Source organism: Oncorhynchus keta, chromosome 28 (genome assembly GCF_023373465.1).
Source record: "Oncorhynchus keta strain PuntledgeMale-10-30-2019 chromosome 28, Oket_V2, whole genome shotgun sequence".
Classification (NCBI taxonomy): Eukaryota; Metazoa; Chordata; class Actinopteri; order Salmoniformes; family Salmonidae; genus Oncorhynchus; species Oncorhynchus keta.
This window is the reverse complement of record NC_068448.1, coordinates 3,055,280-3,074,013: the sequence shown is the minus strand read 5'-3', so window position 1 is coordinate 3,074,013 and position 18,734 is coordinate 3,055,280. Positions and strand designations below refer to the sequence as shown.

General features: G+C 47.0%; 1 protein-coding gene across 1 annotated transcript in view; it reads left to right on the top strand.

Moving 5' to 3' along the window:
- Positions 1-18,734, top strand: part of cacna1fb (calcium channel, voltage-dependent, L type, alpha 1F subunit) — a 245,620-nt gene that overhangs the window by 185,698 nt on the left and 41,188 nt on the right. Inside the window, exons 31-38 of the mRNA XM_052484435.1 lie at positions 196-279; positions 1,079-1,122; positions 2,665-2,766; positions 10,752-10,830; positions 11,252-11,343; positions 13,091-13,140; positions 13,283-13,392; positions 18,340-18,467. Of these exons, the coding sequence (XP_052340395.1) occupies positions 196-279; positions 1,079-1,122; positions 2,665-2,766; positions 10,752-10,830; positions 11,252-11,343; positions 13,091-13,140; positions 13,283-13,392; positions 18,340-18,467 (689 nt within the window). The remainder of the gene's footprint in view (positions 1-195; positions 280-1,078; positions 1,123-2,664; positions 2,767-10,751; positions 10,831-11,251; positions 11,344-13,090; positions 13,141-13,282; positions 13,393-18,339; positions 18,468-18,734) is intronic.

Genomic DNA, 18,734 nt, shown 5'->3' with positions numbered 1-18,734 from the left:
CCTACTCCTCCCCTCCTCCCCCCTCCTCCTCCCCCCTCCTCCTCCTCCTCCTCCTCCCCTCTCCTCCCCTCTCCTCCCCTCCTCCTCCCCTCCTCCTCCTACTCCTCCCCTCCTCCTCCCCTCCTCCCCCTACTCCTCCTCCTCATTTTTTATTTATTGTAAAAAAAATAACAAACGATCTTTGTCTGTGTGCAGCATTATTTCATAGATGCCTGGAACTCTTTTGATGCTCTGATCGTGGTGGGCAGTGTCGTGGATATTGTGGTGACGGAGTTCAGCGTAAGTCCACTGATACAGTGACAATTAAATTAACAATATCAAATTGAATAAAATTACTCCGAATACAACAGGTGTAGACTTTACAGTGAAATACTTACTTACTTACAAGCCCTTAACCAACAATGCTGAATTGTTTTTCTTAAAATAACAAAATATTTTCAGAAAAAATATTTACTTAAATAAACTAAAGTTTAAAAAAGTAACAATAGAATAACAATAACGAGGCTATATACAGAGGGTACGGGTACTGTGTCAATGTGCAGGAGTACAGGTTAGTCGAGGTAATTGAGGTAATATGTAACAGTGCCAGTCAACAGTTTGGACACACCATTCATTCAAGGGTTTTTCTTTATTTCTTTTACTGTTTTCTACATTGTAGAATAATAGCGAAGACATCAAAACTATGAAATAACACATATGGAGTCATGTAGTAACCAAAAAAGTGTTAAACAAATCAAAATATATTTTATATTTGAGATTCTTCAAAGTAGCAAGCCTTTGCCTTGATGACAGCTTTGCACACTCTTGGCATTCTCTCAACCAGCTTCATGGGGTTGTCACCTGGAATGCATTTCAATTAACAGGTGTGCCTTGTTCAAAGTTAATTTGTGGAATTTCTTTCCTTAATCCGTTTGAGCCAATCAGTTGTGTTTTGACAAGGTAGGGGTGGAATACAGAAGACATATCTATACAGAAGACAGCCCTATCTGGTAAAATACCAAGTCCATATTATGGCAAGAACAACTAAAAAAATCAAAGAGAAATTACAAAATTTCTATAAAACATTAAGTCAGTCAAGAACATTTCAAACATGCATGAGAGCACCAGCTGTTCTGGAAGACTGTGATCACACTCTCCGCAGCCGATGTGAGTAAGACCTTTAAACAGGTCAACATTCACAAGGCCGCAGGGCCAGAAGGATTACCGGGACGTGTACTGTGAGCTTGCGCTGACCAACTGGCAAGTGTCTTCACTGACATTTTCAACCTCTCCCTGTACGAGTCTGTAATACCAACATGTTTTAAGCAGACCACAATAGCCTCTGTGCCCAAAAACAAAGGTAACCTGTCTAAATGATTACCGCCCCGCAGGACTCACATCTGTAGCCATGAAATGCTTTGAAAGGCTGGTCATGGCTCACATCAACAACATCATCCCAGAAACCCTAAACCCTCCAATTTGCCCACCCCAACAGATGCACAGATGATGCAATCTCTATTGTACTCCACACTGCCCTTTCCCACCTGGACAAAAGGAGCACCTATGTGAGAATGCTATTCATTGACGACAGCTCAGCGGTCAACACCATAGTGCACTCAAAGCTCATCACTAAGCTAAGGACCCTGGGACTAAACACCTCCTCTGCAACTGGATCCTGGACTTCCCTTCCCCAGGTGGTAAGGGTAGCTAACAACACCTCCACCACACTGATTCTCAACACAGGGGCCCCTCAGGGGTGCGTGGTCAGTCCCCTCCTGTACTCCCTGTTAACTCACGACTGCACGGCAGGCACAACTCCAACACCATCATTAAATTTGCTGATGACACAATAGTGGTTCCCCTTTGTTTTTCCATTGCTGCTATTCACTGTTTATTATCTACGCAAATATACAAATGACCCCAATTACCACGACTAACCTTGACTGATTCTCAACACAGGGGCCCCTCAGGGGTGCGTGGTCAGTCCCCTCCTAACCTCCGCACATTGACTCAATACCAACCCCCTGTATATAGCCTCATTATTATTTATTTTTTACTTGAGTTAATATTTTCTTAACTCTATTTTCTTAAAACCGCATTGTTGGTAAAGGTAAGCATTTCACGGTAAGGTCTACCTACACCTGTTGTATTTGGACAAATAGAATTTGATTTGATTTGAGCTTGTCAACACATTTGTATATATTTCCTTCAAGTATAATTATATTCACGATACACCTGAGTTGAAGGTTTTGGTGTGAAAACAGCTAACATTATTAAAGCTAGAATCCTTAGTTGCTACAGCCATTTTTGGACTTGAAGAATATAACTCATGAGCTTAGCCTCTAAATATGGTTAAAACTATACATTTGATATAATGGATGGTCAGTCATAGCATCCACAGTTCTGTCTATGAATTTAAGAGTGGATACATCCTTCAGCTTTGTAGCAGAACAATCCTCGTTGTTTAAATTAAGGATCGCAGCTTTAACCATTGTATCTGTCATCTATGTAACTACTGTATCTTACCTCTCTATCATGTTAATGTGTGTCTCTTTCCTCTGAATTCAAGGGCTTTATTGGCATGGGAAACTGTGTTAACATTGCCAAAGCAAGTGAGGTAGATAATATATAAAGTGAATATCTCTCTCTCTCTCTCTCTCTCTTCATTCCAGAGCTCTGATCCCCCTCTTCCTCTCCATCACGTCTCTTCCGTCTGTTCTCTCTGATCGATTCTCAAACTGCTGAGCAAGGGGAGGGAATCTCTGTCCCCCTGCTCTGGACCTTTCTCTCTCTCTCTCTCTCTCTCTCTCTTCTTCTCTGTCCCCCTCTCTCAGAGGTCTCTGTGGGTCTCTCCCTCTCTCTCTCTTTCCTCTCTCTCTGTCTCCCTCTTCTCCAGGAAACACTTTGGGCACTAGCCTATAACTCTAAATTTAGGCCTGGTCATCAAGCTGACGATTCCATTCAGGTTAGAGTGTTGGTCTGGGATAATTCCATTCAGGTCAGAGTCATTGGTCTGGGATAATTCCATTCAGGTCAGATTGTTGGTCTGGGATAATTCCATTCAGGTCAGAGTGTTGGTCTGGGATAATTCCATACAGGTCAGAGTGTTGGTCTGGGATAATTCCATTCAGGTCAGAGTGTTGGTCTGGGATAATTTCCATTCAGGTCAGGGTGTTGGTCTGGGATAATTCCATTCAGGTCAGGGTGTTGGTCTGGGATAATCTCCATTCAGGTCAGGGTGTATGGTCATGGGAAACATAATTCCATTCCATTCAGGCCAGAGTGTTGGTCTGGGATAATTCAGGTCATTCAGGTCAGAGTGTTGGTCTGGGATAATTCCATTCCAGAGTGTTGGTCTGGGATAATTCCATACAGACAGTTCTGGGATAATTCAGAGTGTTGGTCTGGGATAATTCCATTCAGGTCAGAGTGTTGGTCTGGGATAATTCCATACAGGTCAGAGGTTGGTCTGGGATAATTCCATACAGGTCAGAGTGTTGGTCTGGGATAATTCCATACAGGTCAGGGTGTTGGTCTGGGATAATTCCATGGGATAATTCCATACAGGTCAGAGTGTTGGTCTGGGATAATTCCATTCAGGTCAGAGTGTTGGTCTGGGATAATTCCATTCAGGTCAGAGTGTTGGTCTGGGATAATTCCATTCAGGTCAGAGTGTTGGTCTGGGATAATTCCATTCAGGTCAGAGTGTTGGTCTGGGATAATTCCATTCAGGTCAGAGTGTTGGTCTGGGATAATTCCATTCAGGTCAGAGTGTTGGTCTGGGATAATTCCATTCAGGTCAGAGTGTTGGTCTGGGATAATTCCATTCAGGTCAGAGTCAGAGTGTTGGTCTGGGGGATAATTCCATTCAGGTTGGTCTGGGATAATTCCATTCAGAGAGTGTTGGTCTGGGATAATTCCATACAGGTCAGAGTGTTGGTCTGGGATAATTCCATTCAGGTCAGAGTGTTGGTCTGGGATAATTCCATTCAGGTCAGAGTGTTGGTCTGGGATAATTCCATTCAGGTGTTGGTCTGGGAGGGTCAGAGTGTTGGTCTGGGATAATTCCATTCAGGTCAGAGTGTTGGTCTGGGATAATTCCATTCAGGTCAGGTGTTGGTCTGGGATAATTCCATTCAGGGATAATCAGGGTGTTGAGTGTTGGTCTGGGATAATTCCATACAGGTCAGAGTGTTGGTCTGGGATAATTCCATACAGGTCAGAGTGTTGGTCTGGGATAATTCCATTCAGGTCAGAGTGTTGGTCTGGGATAATTCCATTCAGGTCAGAGTGTTGGTCTGGGATAATTCCATACAGGTCAGAGTGTTGGTCTGGGATAATTCCATTCAGGTCAGAGTGTTGGTCTGGGATAATTCCATTCAGGTCAGAGTGTTGGTCTGGGATAATTCCATTCAGGTCAGAGTGTTGGTCTGGGATAATTCCATTCAGGTCAGAGTGTTGGTCTGGGATAATTCCATTCAGGTCAGAGTGTTGGTCTGGGATAATTCCATACAGGTCAGGGTGTTGGTCTGGGATAATTCCATTCAGGTCAGAGTGTTGGTCTGGGATAATTCCATTCAGGTCAGAGTGTTGGTCTGGGATAATTCCATTCAGGTCAGAGTGTTGGTCTGGGATAATTCCATTCAGGTCATAATTCCATTCAGAGTGTTGGTCTGGGATAATTCCATTCAGGTCAGGGTGTTGGTCTGGGATAATTCCATTCAGGTCAGAGTGTTGGTCTGGGATAATTCCATTCAGGTCAGGGTGTTGGTCTGGGATAATTCCATTCAGGTCAGGTCAGTGTTGGTCTGGGATAATTCCATTCAGGTCAGAGTGTTGGTCTGGGATAATTCCATTCAGGTCAGAGTGTTGGTCTGGGATAATTCCATTCAGATCAGGCTGGGATAATTCCATTCAGGTCAGAGTGTTGGTCTGGGATAATTCCATTCAGGTCAGAGTGTTGGTCTGGGATAATTCCATACAGGTCAGAGTGTTGGTCTGGGATAATTCCATTCAGGTCAGAGTGTTGGTCTGGGATAATTCCATAGGTCAGGTGTTGGTCTGGGATAATTCCAGGTCAGTGTTGGTCTGGGATAATTCCATTCAGGTCAGAGTGTTGGTCTGGGATAATTCCATTCAGGTCAGGATAATTCCATTCAGGTCAGAGTGTTGGTCTGGGATAATTCCATTCAGGTCAGAGTGTTGGTCTGGGATAATTCCATTCAGGTGTTGGTCTGGGATAATTCCATTCAGGTCAGAGTGTTGGTCTGGGATAATTCCATTCAGGTCAGAGTGTTGGTCTGGGATAATTCCATTCAGGTCAGAGTGTTGGTCTGGGATAATTCCATTCAGGTCAGGGTGTTGGTCTGGGAGAGTGTTGGTCTGGGATAATTCCATTCCATTCCATTCAGGTCAGAGTGTTGGTCTGGGATAATTCCATTCAGGTCAGAGTGTTGGTCTGGGATAATTCCATTCAGATAATTCCATAATTCCATACAGGTCAGAGTGTTGGTCTGGGATAATTCCATACAGAGAGTCCTGGGATAATTCCATTCAGGTCAGAGTGTTGGTCTGGGATAATTCCATTCAGGGTTGGTCTGGGATAATTCCATTCAGGTCAGAGTGTTGGTCTGGGATAATTCCATTCAGGTCAGAGTGTTGGTCTGGGATAATTCCATTCAGGTGTTGGTCTGGGATAATTCCATACAGAGTGTTGGTCTGGGATAATTCCATTCAGGTCAGAGTGTTGGTCTGGGATAATTCCATTCAGGTCAGGGTGTTGGTCTGGGATAATTCCATTCAGGTCAGAGTGTTGGTCTGGGATAATTCCATTCAGGTCAGAGTGTTGGTCTGGGATAATTCCATTCAGGTCAGAGTGTTGGTCTGGGATAATTCCATACAGGTCAGAGTGTTGGTCTGGGATAATTCCATACAGGTCAGAGTGTTGGTCTGGGATAATTCCATTCAGGTCAGAGTGTTGGTCTGGGATAATTCCATTCAGGTCAGAGTGTTGGTCTGGGATAATTCCATACAGGTCAGAGTGTTGGTCTGGGATAATTCCATTCAGGTCAGAGTGTTGGTCTGGGATAATTCCATACAGGTCAGAGTGTTGGTCTGGGATAATTCCATTCAGGTCAGAGTGTTGGTCTGGGATAATTCCATTCAGGTCAGAGTGTTGGTCTGGGATAATTCCATACAGGTCAGGTGTTGGTCTGGGATAATTCCATTCAGAGTGTTGGTCTGGGATAATTCCATTCAGGTCAGAGTGTTGGTCTGGGATAATTCCATTCAGGTCAGATAATTCCATTCAGTGTTGGTCTGGGATAATTCCATTCAGGTCAGAGTGTTGGTCTGGGATAATTCCATTCAGGTCAGAGAGTGTTGGTCTGGGATAATTCCATTCAGGTCAGAGTGTTGGTCTGGGATAATTCCATACAGGTCAGAGTGTTGGTCTGGGATAATTCCATTCAGGTCAGTGTTGGTCTGGGATAATTCCATTCAGGTCAGGGTGTTGGTCTGGGATAATTCCATACAGATCATAATTCCATACAGGTCAGAGTGTTGGTCTGGGATAATTCCATACAGGTCAGAGTGTTGGTCTGGGATAATTCCATACAGGTCAGAGTGTTGGTCTGGGATAATTCCATTCAGGTCAGAGTGTTGGTCTGGGATAATTCCATACAGGTCAGAGTGTTGGTCTGGGATAATTCCATACAGGTCAGAGTGTTGGTCTGGGATAATTCCATACAGGTCAGAGTGTTGGTCTGGGATAATTCCATTCAGGTCAGATAATTCCATACAGGTCAGAGTGTTGGTCTGGGATAATTCCATACAGTGTTGGTCTGGGATAATTCCATTCAGGTCAGAGTGTTGGTCTGGGATAATTCCATTCAGGTCAGAGTGTTGGTCTGGGATAATTCCATACAGGTCAGAGTGTTGGTCTGGGATAATTCCATACAGGTCAGAGTGTTGGTCTGGGATAATTCCATTCAGGTCAGAGTGTTGGTCTGGGATAATTCCATTCAGGTCAGAGTGTTGGTCTGGGATAATTCCATTCAGATCAGAGTGTTGGTCTGGGATAATTCCATTCCATACAGATCAGAGTGTTGGTCTGGGATAATTCCATTCAGGTCAGAGTGTTGGTCTGGGATAATTCCATTCCATACAGATCAGAGTGTTGGTCTGGGATAATTCCATTCCATACAGATCAGAGTGTTGGTCTGGGATAATTCCATTCAGGTCAGAGTGTTGGTCTGGGATAATTCCATTCAGGTCAGAGTGTTGGTCTGGGATAATTCCATACAGGTCAGAGTGTTGGTCTGGGATAATTCCATTCAGGTCAGAGTGTTGGTCTGGGATAATTCCATTCAGGTCAGAGTGTTGGTCTGGGATAATTCCATTCAGGTCAGGGTGTTGGTCTGGGATAATTCCATTCAGGTCAGAGTGTTGGTCTGGGATAATTCCATTCAGGTCAGAGTGTTGGTCTGGGATAATTCCATTCAGGTCAGAGTGTTGGTCTGGGATAATTCCATACAGGTCAGAGTGTTGGTCTGGGATAATTCCATACAGGTCAGAGTGTTGGTCTGGGATAATTCCATTCAGGTCAGAGTGTTGGTCTGGGATAATTCCATTCAGGTCAGGGTGTTGGTCTGGGATAATTCCATTCCATACAGATCAGAGTGTTGGTCTGGGATAATTCCATACAGATCAGAGTGTTGGTCTGGGATAATTCCATTCAGGTCAGGGTGTTGGTCTGGGATAATTCCATTCAGGTCAGAGTGTTGGTCTGGGATAATTCCATACAGGTCAGAGTGTTGGTCTGGGATAATTCCATTCAGGTCAGGGTGTTGGTCTGGGATAATTCCATTCAGGTCAGGGTGTTGGTCTGGGATAATTCCATTCAGGTCAGAGTGTTGGTCTGGGATAATTCCATTCAGGTCAGAGTGTTGGTCTGGGATAATTCCATTCAGGTCAGAGTGTTGGTCTGGGATAATTCCATTCAGGTCAGAGTTGGTCTGGTCTGGGATAATTCCATTCAGGTCAGAGTGTTGGTCTGGGATAATTCCATTCAGGTCAGAGTGTTGGTCTGGGATAATTCCATTCAGGTCAGAGTGTTGGTCTGGGATAATTCCATACAGGTCAGAGTGTTGGTCTGGGATAATTCCATTCAGGTCAGAGTGTTGGTCTGGGATAATTCCATTCAGGTCAGAGTGTTGGTCTGGGATAATTCCATTCAGGTCAGAGTGTTGGTCTGGGATAATTCCATACAGGTCAGAGTGTTGGTCTGGGATAATTCCATTCAGGTCAGAGTGTTGGTCTGGGATAATTCCATTCAGGTCAGAGTGTTGGTCTGGGATAATTCCATACAGGTCAGAGTGTTGGTCTGGGATAATTCCATTCAGGTCAGAGTGTTGGTCTGGGATAATTCCATTCAGAGTGTTGGTCAGAGTCAGTTTGGTCTGGGATAATTCCATTCAGGTCAGAGTGTTGGTCTGGGATAATTCCATTCAGGTCAGAGTGTTGGTCTGGGATAATTCCATTCAGGTCAGAGTGTTGGTCTGGGATAATTCCATTCAGGTCAGAGTGTTGGTCTGGGATAATTCCATTCAGGTCAGAGTGTTGGTCTGGGATAATTCCATTCAGGTCAGGTCAGGGAGTGTTTGGTCTGGGATAATTCCATTCAGGTCAGAGTGTTGGTCTGGGATAATTCCATTCAGGTCAGGGTGTTGGTCTGGGATAATTCCATACAGGTCAGAGTGTTGGTCTGGGATAATTCCATACAGGTCAGAGTGTTGGTCTGGGATAATTCCATTCAGGTCAGGTCTGGGATAATTCCATTCAGGTGTGTTGGTCTGGGATAATTCCATTCAGGTCAGGGATAATTCCATTCAGTGTTGGTCTGGGATAATTCCATTCAGGTCAGAGTGTTGGTCTGGGATAATTCCATTCAGGTCAGAGTGTTGGTCTGGGATAATTCCATTCAGGTCAGAGTGTTGGTCTGGGATAATTCCATACAGGTCAGAGTGTTGGTCTGGGATAATTCCATTCAGGTCAGAGTGTTGGTCTGGGATAATTCCATTCAGGTCAGAGTGTTGGTCTGGGATAATTCCATACAGGTCAGAGTGTTGGTCTGGGATAATTCCATTCAGGTCAGAGTGTTGGTCTGGGATAATTCCATTCAGGTCAGAGTGTTGGTCTGGGATAATTCCATTCAGGTCAGAGTGTTGGTCTGGGATAATTCCATTCAGGTCAGAGTGTTGGTCTGGGATAATTCCATTCAGGTCAGAGTGTTGGTCTGGGATAATTCCATTCAGGTCAGAGTGTTGGTCTGGGATAATTCCATTCAGGTCAGAGTGTTGGTCTGGGATAATTCCATTCAGGTCAGGGTGTTGGTCTGGGATAATTCCATTCAGGTCAGAGTGTTGGTCTGGGATAATTCCATTCAGGTCAGAGTGTTGGTCTGGGATAATTCCATACAGGTCAGAGTGTTGGTCTGGGATAATTCCATTCAGGTCAGAGTGTTGGTCTGGGATAATTCCATTCAGGTCAGAGTGTTGGTCTGGGATAATTCCATTCAGGTCAGAGTGTTGGTCTGGGATAATTCCATTCCATACAGGTCAGAGTGTTGGTCTGGGATAATTCCATTCAGATCAGAGTGTTGGTCTGGGATAATTCCATACAGGTCAGAGTGTTGGTCTGGGATAATTCCATACAGGTCAGAGTGTTGGTCTGGGATAATTCCATTCCATACAGGGATAATTCCATTCAGTCTGGGAGAGGTGTTGGTCTGGGATAATTCCATTCAGGTCAGAGTGTTGGTCTGGGATAATTCCATTCAGGTCAGAGTGTTGGTCTGGGATAATTCCATTCCATTCAGGTCAGAGTGTTGGTCTGGGATAATTCCATTCAGGTCAGGGTGTTGGTCTGGGATAATTCCATTCAGGTCAGAGTGTTGGTCTGGGATAATTCCATTCCATTCAGGTCAGAGTGTTGGTCTGGGATAATTCCATTCCATTCAGGTCAGAGTGTTGGTCTGGGATAATTCCATTCAGGTCAGAGTGTTGGTCTGGGATAATTCCATTCAGGTCAGAGTGTTGGTCTGGGATGTTGGTCTGGGAAATTCCATTCAGGTCAGAGTGTTGGTCTGGGATAATTCCATTCAGGTCAGAGTGTTGGTCTGGGATAATTCCATCACTGATCCATTCAGGTCAGTGTTGGTCTGGGATAATTCCATCCATTCAGGTCAGAGTGTTGGTCTGGGATAATTCCATGCCATACAGGTCAGGGTGTTGGTCTGCGATAATTCCATTCAGGTCAGAGTGTTGGTCTGGGATAATTCCATTCATCCTTCATATACTGACTATAGCTGTGTCCTCTGTCTCTCAGGCCCTGCCTTACGTTGCCCTTCATATACTGACTATAGCTGTGTCCTCTGTCTCTCAGGCCCTGTCCTACATAACCCTTCATATACTGACTATAGCTGTGTCCTCTGTCTCTCAGGCCCTGTCCTACATAACCCTTCATATACTGACTATAGCTGTGTCCTCTGTCTCTCAGGCCCTGTCCTACATAACCCTTCATATACTGACTATAGCTGTGTCCTCTGTCTCTCAGGCCCTGTCCTACATAACCCTTCATATACTGACTATAGCTGTGTCCTCTGTCTCTCAGGCCCTGTCCTACATAACCCTTCATATACTGACTATAGCTGTGTCCTCTGTCTCTCAGGCCCTGTCCTACATAACCCTTCATATACTGACTATAGCTGTGTCCTCTGTCTCTCAGGCCCTGCCTTACGTTGCCCTTCTCATCGCCATGATCTTCTTCATCTATGCGGTCATCGGCATGCAGGTGGGTGTTGTGTGTCTGTTTTTTACCAATTGAGGATGTGCCTTCTTGCTAGAGTCCATCTCCATCTTGATATCTCTCAATATCTCTCTCTCTCTCTCTCTCTCTCTCTCTCTCTCTCTCTGTGTCTCTCTCTCTCTCTCTCTCTCTCTCTCTCTCTCTCTCTCTTCTCATCTGTCTCCATCTCCCCATGCAGGTCTCCATAGGATGTGCTATCCATCTCTTTGATATCTCCATCTCTCTCTCTCCATCCATCCACCTCTCTCTCTATCTCTCTCTCTCTATCTCTATCTATCTCTCTTTCTCTCTCTTTCTTTCTCTCTCTCTCTCTCTCTGTCTCTCTCTATCTCTCTCTCTCTCTCTCCTCTCCCTCTCTCTCTCCCTCTCCCGCTCTCTCTTTGTCTCTCAATCTCTCTCTTCCCAGACATTTGGGAAGATAGCCATGCAGGACTACACTCAGATCAACAGGAACAACAATTTTCAGACGTTTCCTCAGGCTGTACTGGCTCTATTCAGGTGAACCGTTTCCTCAAGCTGAACTGACTGGGATTTTAAAGTCTCTCTTCATTGGTCAGGGGTCTTAAAGTCTCTCCTCATTGGTCAGGGGTTTTAAAGTCTCTCCTCATTGGTCAGGGGTTTTAAAGTCTCTCCTCATTGGTCAGGGGTTTTAAAGTCTCTCCTCATTGGTCAGGGGTTTTAAAGTCTCTCCTCATTGGTCAGGGTTTTAAAGTCTCTCCTCATTGGTCAGGGGTTTTAAAGTCTCTCCTCATTGGTCAGGGGTTTTAAAGTCTCTCCTCATTGGTCAGGGGTTTTAAAGTCTCTCCTCATTGGTCAGGGGTTTTAAAGTCTCTCCTCATTGGTCAGGGGTTTTAAAGTCTCTCCTCATTGGTCAGGGGTTTTAAAGTCTATCCTCATTGGTCAGGGGTTTTAAAGTCTCTCCTCATTGGTCAGGGGTTTTAAAGTCTCTCCTCATTGGTCAGGGGTTTTAAAGTCTCTCCTCATTGGTCAGGGGTTTTAAAGTCTCTCCTCATTGGTCAGGGGTTTTAAAGTCTCTCCTCATTGGTCAGGGGTTTTAAAGTCTCTCCTCATTGGTCAGGGGTTTTAAAGTCTCTCCTCATTGGTCAGGGGTTTTAAAGTCTCTCCTCATTGGTCAGGGGTTTTAAAGTCTCTCCTCAGCCGTTCCGTGTTGTTGACCTATTTCCAGAGCACATCTGATTCAACTGGTCAACTAATCATCAGGCCCTTGACCACTTGAATCAGATGAGCTACTTTAAAGGTACAACAACATTGTCAAATGTCATGCGGGTCCCAGAGGAGAGGTTTGAAAACCACTGGCCTAGGTCATGCCCTGATGGAGCTAACATCTCTCTCTCTGTCTCTCTGTCTTCCTGTCTCTCTGTCTCCCTGTCTCTCTGTCCCTCTGTCTCCCTGTCTCGCTGTCTCCCTGTCTCCCTGTCTCCCTGTCTCTCTGTCTCTCTGTCTCTCTGTCTCCCTGTCTCTCTGTCTCCCTGTCTCTCTGTCTCCCTGTCTCGCTGTCTCCCTGTCTCCCTGTCCCTCTGTCTCTCTGTCCCTCTGTCTCCCTGTCTCGCTGTCTCCCTGTCTCTCTGTCAATCTGTTTCCCTGTCTCCCTGTCTCTCTGTCTCCCTGTCTCTCTGTCCCTCTGTCCCTCTGTCTCCCTGTCTCACTGTCTCTCTGTCTCGCTGTCTCGCTGTCTCCCTGTCTCTCTGTCTCCCTGTCTCACTGTCTCTCTGTCCCTCTGTCTCTCTGTCTCCCTGTCTCCCTGTCTCCCTGTCTCTCTGTCCCTCTGTCTCGCTGTCTCCCTGTCTCCCTGTCTCTCTGTCAATCTGTCTCCCTGTCTCCCTGTCTCTCTGTCCCTCTGTCCCTCTGTCTCCCTGTCTCACTGTCTCTCTGTCCCTCTGTCTCGCTGTCTCCCTGTCTCTCTGTCTCTCTGTCTCCCTGTCTCACTGTCTCTCTGTCCCTCTGTCTCTCTGTCTCCCTGTCTCCCTGTCTCTCTGTCCTGTCTCTCTGTCTCCCTGTCTCCCTGTCTCTCTGTCCCTCTGTCTCTCTGTCTCCCTGTCTCCCTGTCTCTCTGTCTCTCTGTCTATCTGTCTCCCTGTCTCCCTGTCTCTCTGTCTCCCTGTCTCTCTGTCTCTCTGTTTCCCTGTCTCCCTGTCTCCCTGTCTCTCTGTCTCTCTGTTTCCCTGTCTCCCTGTCTCCCTGTCCCTCTGTCCCTCTGTCTCCCTGTCCCTCTGTCTCTGTCCAGGTGTGCTACAGGGGAGGCGTGGCAGGAGATCATGCTAGCCAGTCTGCCAGGTAAGCACTCTTTCTGTCTGTCTGTCTGTCTGTCTGTCTGTCTGTCTGTCTGTCTGTCTGTCTGTCTGTCTGTCTGTCTGTCTGTCTGTCTGCCTGTCTGCCTGTCTGCCTGACTCTCTCTCTTTCTCTCTCTGTCTGCCAGGTAAACGGTGTGACCCAGAGTCAGACTACCTGCCTGGCGAAGAGTTCACCTGTGGAAGCAACTTCGCTATAGTCTACTTCATCAGCTTCTTCATGCTGTGTGCTTTCCTGGTGAGGAGGAGGGAGGGGAGGGAGGGGGGAGCAGGGAGTAGTGGGAGGGTAGGGGGGGGGGGTAGGAGGAGAGGGACAATGAGGATTGGAGGCTTTTTCATGCCTTTGTGCTATCCTGGTGAAAGGGGAGGAACAGTCCTGAAAATGAGGAATATAACATCAAAGTGGCACATTCTTCACCCGTTGTATATTATTATTATATATATATATATTATATATATTACTATAACGCTTTAAAGGCTGCTTTCTAAGACCGTGGTTCTCAACTGGTTTTGCCTCGGGACCCAAATTGAACCAGGTTGCCTAAGTCGCGACTCAATATTCACATTGCGAAAAAGAATCGCCAAAAATACAATCTGGAAAACTATTTTGAATGCTATGCTTTTACACCTGCATTGCTTGCTGTTTGGAGTTTTAGGCTGGGTTTCTGTACAGCACTTTGAGATATCAGCTGATGTACGAAGGGCTATATAAATACATTTGATTTGATTTGATGTTGCTGGTAAAATATATGATAACATTCCCACCTATTTCATTGTCAATAATAATAGCATTTTGCCCATATTTTTTATGAAGGATGTGAATGAACTCACCTGGTTTGAGACACTCAATCAACCAACACAGTACATGGAAAATACTGTGATTGAAGAAAACTTTTCAGAGATTAAATTATATTTAAAAAATGTAAGGTATTATAATTTCTATACACTTTCTACCTGGTCTAAGTCGTTTAAGTTCAGACCGGAGTATTTTTAATAATATATATTATTGTTATTATTACTATTTATATACTTAATAATAATATATTATTTATATACTCAGACAACCATTCAACCCTCCAGCTGAGAATCCTGAGGGACTTTACATCCTGTATCATTTTGGGGGAGTTCATTTTTATTTTATTTTACAAGGCAAGTCAGTTAAGAACAAATTCTTATTTTCAATGACGGCCTTGGAACAGTAGATTAACTGCCTGTTCAGTGGCAGAATGACAGATTTTTACCTTGTCACCTCGGGGGATTCGATCCTGCAACCTTTCGGTTACTAGTCCAACGCTTTAAACACTAGGCTACCTGCCGCCCCTACACTCTAACCACTAGACTACCCTGCCGCCCCTCCACTCTAACCACTAGACTACCCTGCCGCCCCTACACTCTAACCACTAGACTACCCTGCCACCCCTACACTCTAACCACTAGACTACCCTGCCGCCCCTACACTCTAACCACTAGACTACCCTGCCGCCCCTCACTCTAACCACTAGACTACCCTGCCGCCCCTACACTCTAACCACTAGACTACCCTGCCGCCCCTACACTCTAACCACTAGGCTACCCTGCCGCCCTACACTCTAACCACTAGACTACCCTGCCGCCCCTACACTCTAACCACTAGGCTACCTGCCACCCCTACACTCTAACCACTAGACTACCTGCCACCCCTACACTCTAACCACTAGGCTACCTGCCGCCCCTACACTCTAACCACTAGGCTACCCTGCCGCCCTACACTCTAACCACTAGACTACCCTGCCGCCCTACACTCTAACCACTAGACTACCCTGCCGCCTCTACACTCTAACCACTAGGCTACCTGCCGCCCCTACACGCTAACCACTAGGCTACCCTGCCGCCCTACACTCTAACCACTAGGCTACCCTGCCCCCTACACTCTAACCACTAGACTACCCTGCCGCCCCTACACTCTAACCACTAGGCTACCCTGCCGCCCCTACACTCTAACCACTAGGCTACCCTGCATCCCCTACACTCTAACCACTAGGCTACCCTGCCACCCCTACGCTCTAACCACTAGGCTACCCTGCCTCCCCTACACTCTAACCACTAGGCTACCCTGCCGCCCCTACACTGTAACCACTAGACTACCCTGCCGCCCCTACACTCTAACCACTATGCTACCCTGCCTCCCCTACACTCTAACCACTAGGCTACCCTGCCTCCCCTACACTCTAACCACTAGGCTACCTGCCTCCTCTACACTCTAACCACTAGGCTACCTGCCTCCCCTACACTCTTAACCACTAGGCTACCTGCCGCCCCTACACTCTAACCACTAGGCTACGCTGCCGCCCTACACTCTAACCACTAGGCTACGCTGCCGCCCCTACACTCTAACCACTAGGCTACCTGCCTCCTCTACACTCTAACCACTAGGCTACCTGCCTCCTCTACACTCTAACCACTAGGCTACCCTGTCGCCTCTACACTCTAACCACTAGGCTACCTGCCTCCTCTACACTCTAACCACTAGGCTACCTGCCTCCTCCACACTCTAACCACTAGGCTACCCTGCCGCCTCTACACTCTAACCACTAGGCTACCCTGCCTCCCTACACTCTAACCACTAGGCTACCCTGCCGCCTCTACACTCTAACCACTAGGCTACCTGCCTCCTCTACACTCTAACCACTAGGCTACCTGCCGCCCTACACTCTAACCACTAGGCTACCTTGCCGCCTCTACACTCTAACCACTAGGCTACCCTGCCGCCTCTACACTCTAACCACTAGGCTACCTGCCTCCTCTACACTCTAACCACTAGGCTACCCTGCCGCCTCTACACTCTAACCACTAGGCTACCTGCCTCCCTACACTCTAACCACTAGACTACCTGCCTCCTCTACACTCTAACCACTAGGCTACCTGCCTCCTCTACACTCTAACCACTAGGCTACCTGCCTCCTCTACACTCTAACCACTAGGCTACCTGCTCCCCTACATTCTAACCACTAGTCTACCTGCCTCCTCTACACTCTAACCACTAGGCTTCCTGCCACCTCTACACTCTAACCACTAGGCTACCCTGCCGGTCCCACCCTCTAACCACTAGTCTACCTGCCTCCTCTACACTCTAACCACTAGGCTACCTGCCCCCCTGCCCTCTAACCACTAGTCTACCTGCCTCCTCTACACTCTAACCACTTGGCTACCTGCCCCCTACCCTCTAACCACTAGTCTACCTGCCTCCTCTACACTCTAACCACTAGGCTACCTGCCTCCTCTACATTCTAACCACTAGTCTACCTGCCCCCCCCCTCCCTCTAACCACTAGTCTACCTGCCTCCTCTACACTCTAACCACTAGTCTACCTGCCCCCCACCCTCTAACCACAAGTCTACCTGCCTCCTCACACTCTAACCACTAGGCTACCTGCTCCTCTTTCTGCCACTAGTCAACCTGCCTCCTCTACACTCTAACCACTAGGCTACCTGCCCCCTGACTCTAACCACTAGTCTCCTGCCTCCTCTACACTCTAACCACTAGGCTACCTGCCCCCTACCCTCTAACCACTAGTCTACCTGCCTCCTCTACACTCTAACCACTAGGCTACCTGCCTCATCTCTACATTCTAACCACTAGTCTACTCTCCGCCTCTACACTCTAACCACTAGGCTACCTGCCTCCTCTACACTCTAACCACTAGGCTACCCTGCCGCCTCTACACTCTAACCACTAGGCTACCCTGCCGTAGAAACATCAGTCTATAAAGATGTACTCTCTCTACACTCTAACCACTCTACCTGCCTCCCCTACACTCTAACCACTAGGCTACCCTGCCGCCTCTACACTCTAACCACTAGGCTACCTGCCTCCCCTACACTCTAACCACTAGGCTACCCTGCCGGTCCCACCCTCTAACCACTAGTCTACCTGCCTCCTCTACACTCTAACCACTAGGCTACCTGCCCCCCTACCCTCTAACCACTAGTCTACCTGCCTCCTCTACACTCTAACCACTAGGCTACCTGCCCCCTACCCTCTAACCACTAGTCTACCTGCCTCCTCTACACTCTAACCACTAGTCTACCTGCCTCCTCTACACTCTAACCACTAGTCTACCTGCCTCCTCTACACTCTAACCACTAGTCTACCTGCCTCCTCTACACTCTAACCACTCTAGGCTCACCTGCCTCCTCTACACTCTAACCACTAGGCTACCTGCCTCCCTACACTCTAACCACTAGGCTACCTGCCTCCTCTACACTCTAACCACTAGGCTACCTGCCTCCCTACCCTCTAACCACTAGTCTACCTGCCTCCTCTACACTCTAACCACTAGGCTACCTGCCTCCCTACACTCAAACCACTAGGCTACCTGCCTCCTCTACACTCTAACCACTAGGCTACCTGCCTCCCTACACTCTAACCACTAGTCTACCTGCCCCCTACCCTCTAACCACTAGTCTACCTGCCTCCTCTACATTCTAACCACTAGGCTACCTGCCTCCTACACTCTAACCACTAGGCTACCTGCCCCCTACCCTCTAACCACTAGTCTACCTAAAGATGTAGAAACTCCTCTACACTCCAACCACTAGATGCTACCTGCCTCCCTATAACCACTAGATGCTACCTGCCCCCTACACTCTAACCACTCTAGGCTACCTATAAAGATGTAGAAACTCCAGTCTACAAAGATGTAGAAACTCCAACCACTAGGCTACCTGCCTCCCTACACTCTAACCACTAGCCTACCTGATGTAGCCCCTACACTCTAACCACTATAAAGGCTACGCTGCCTCCTCTACCCTCTAACCACTAGGCTACGCTGCCGCCCCTACAAAGATCTAACCACTAGTCTACCTGCCTCCTCTACACTCTAAAACACTAGGCTACCTGCCACCTCTACACTCTAACCACTAGGCTCACCTGTAAAGATGTAGAACACTCTAACCACTAGGCTACCTGCCTCCCTAAAGATCTAACCACTAGCCTACCTGCCGCCCCTACACTCTAACCACTAGGCTACGCTGCCTCCTCTATACTCTAACCACTAGGCTACCTACCGCCCCTACACTCTAACCACTAGACTACCCTGCCGCCCCTACACTCTAACCACTAGGCTACGCTGCCGCCCCACTTTGCTTGTATGTCTGCCTATTTGTCACATTGTAAGAGGAAATCTCTCGCTCTCTTTCTGTATTAGATTATCAACCTGTTTGTTGCTGTCATCATGGACAACTTTGACTATCTAACCCGTGATTGGTCCATTCTGGGGCCTCATCACCTGGATGAGTTCAAGAGGATCTGGTCGGAGTACGACCCTGAGGCCAAGTGAGGCTACTTTCATCTTTATCTCAGTCTATCTCTCTCTCTCTCTCTCTCTCTCTCTCTCTCTCTGTCTCTCTCTCTCTGTCTCTCTCTCTGTCTCTCTCATCACAGTCTCTCTCTGTCTCTAAAGATCTCACTCACACTCTGTCTCTCTCTAGCTCTAGAAACTCTCTCTCTCTAAAGATGTAGAAACTCTCTCTCTCTGTCTCTCTGTCTCTCTGTCTCTCTCAACATCACACTCTCTCACTCATAAAAGATCTCTCTCTGATG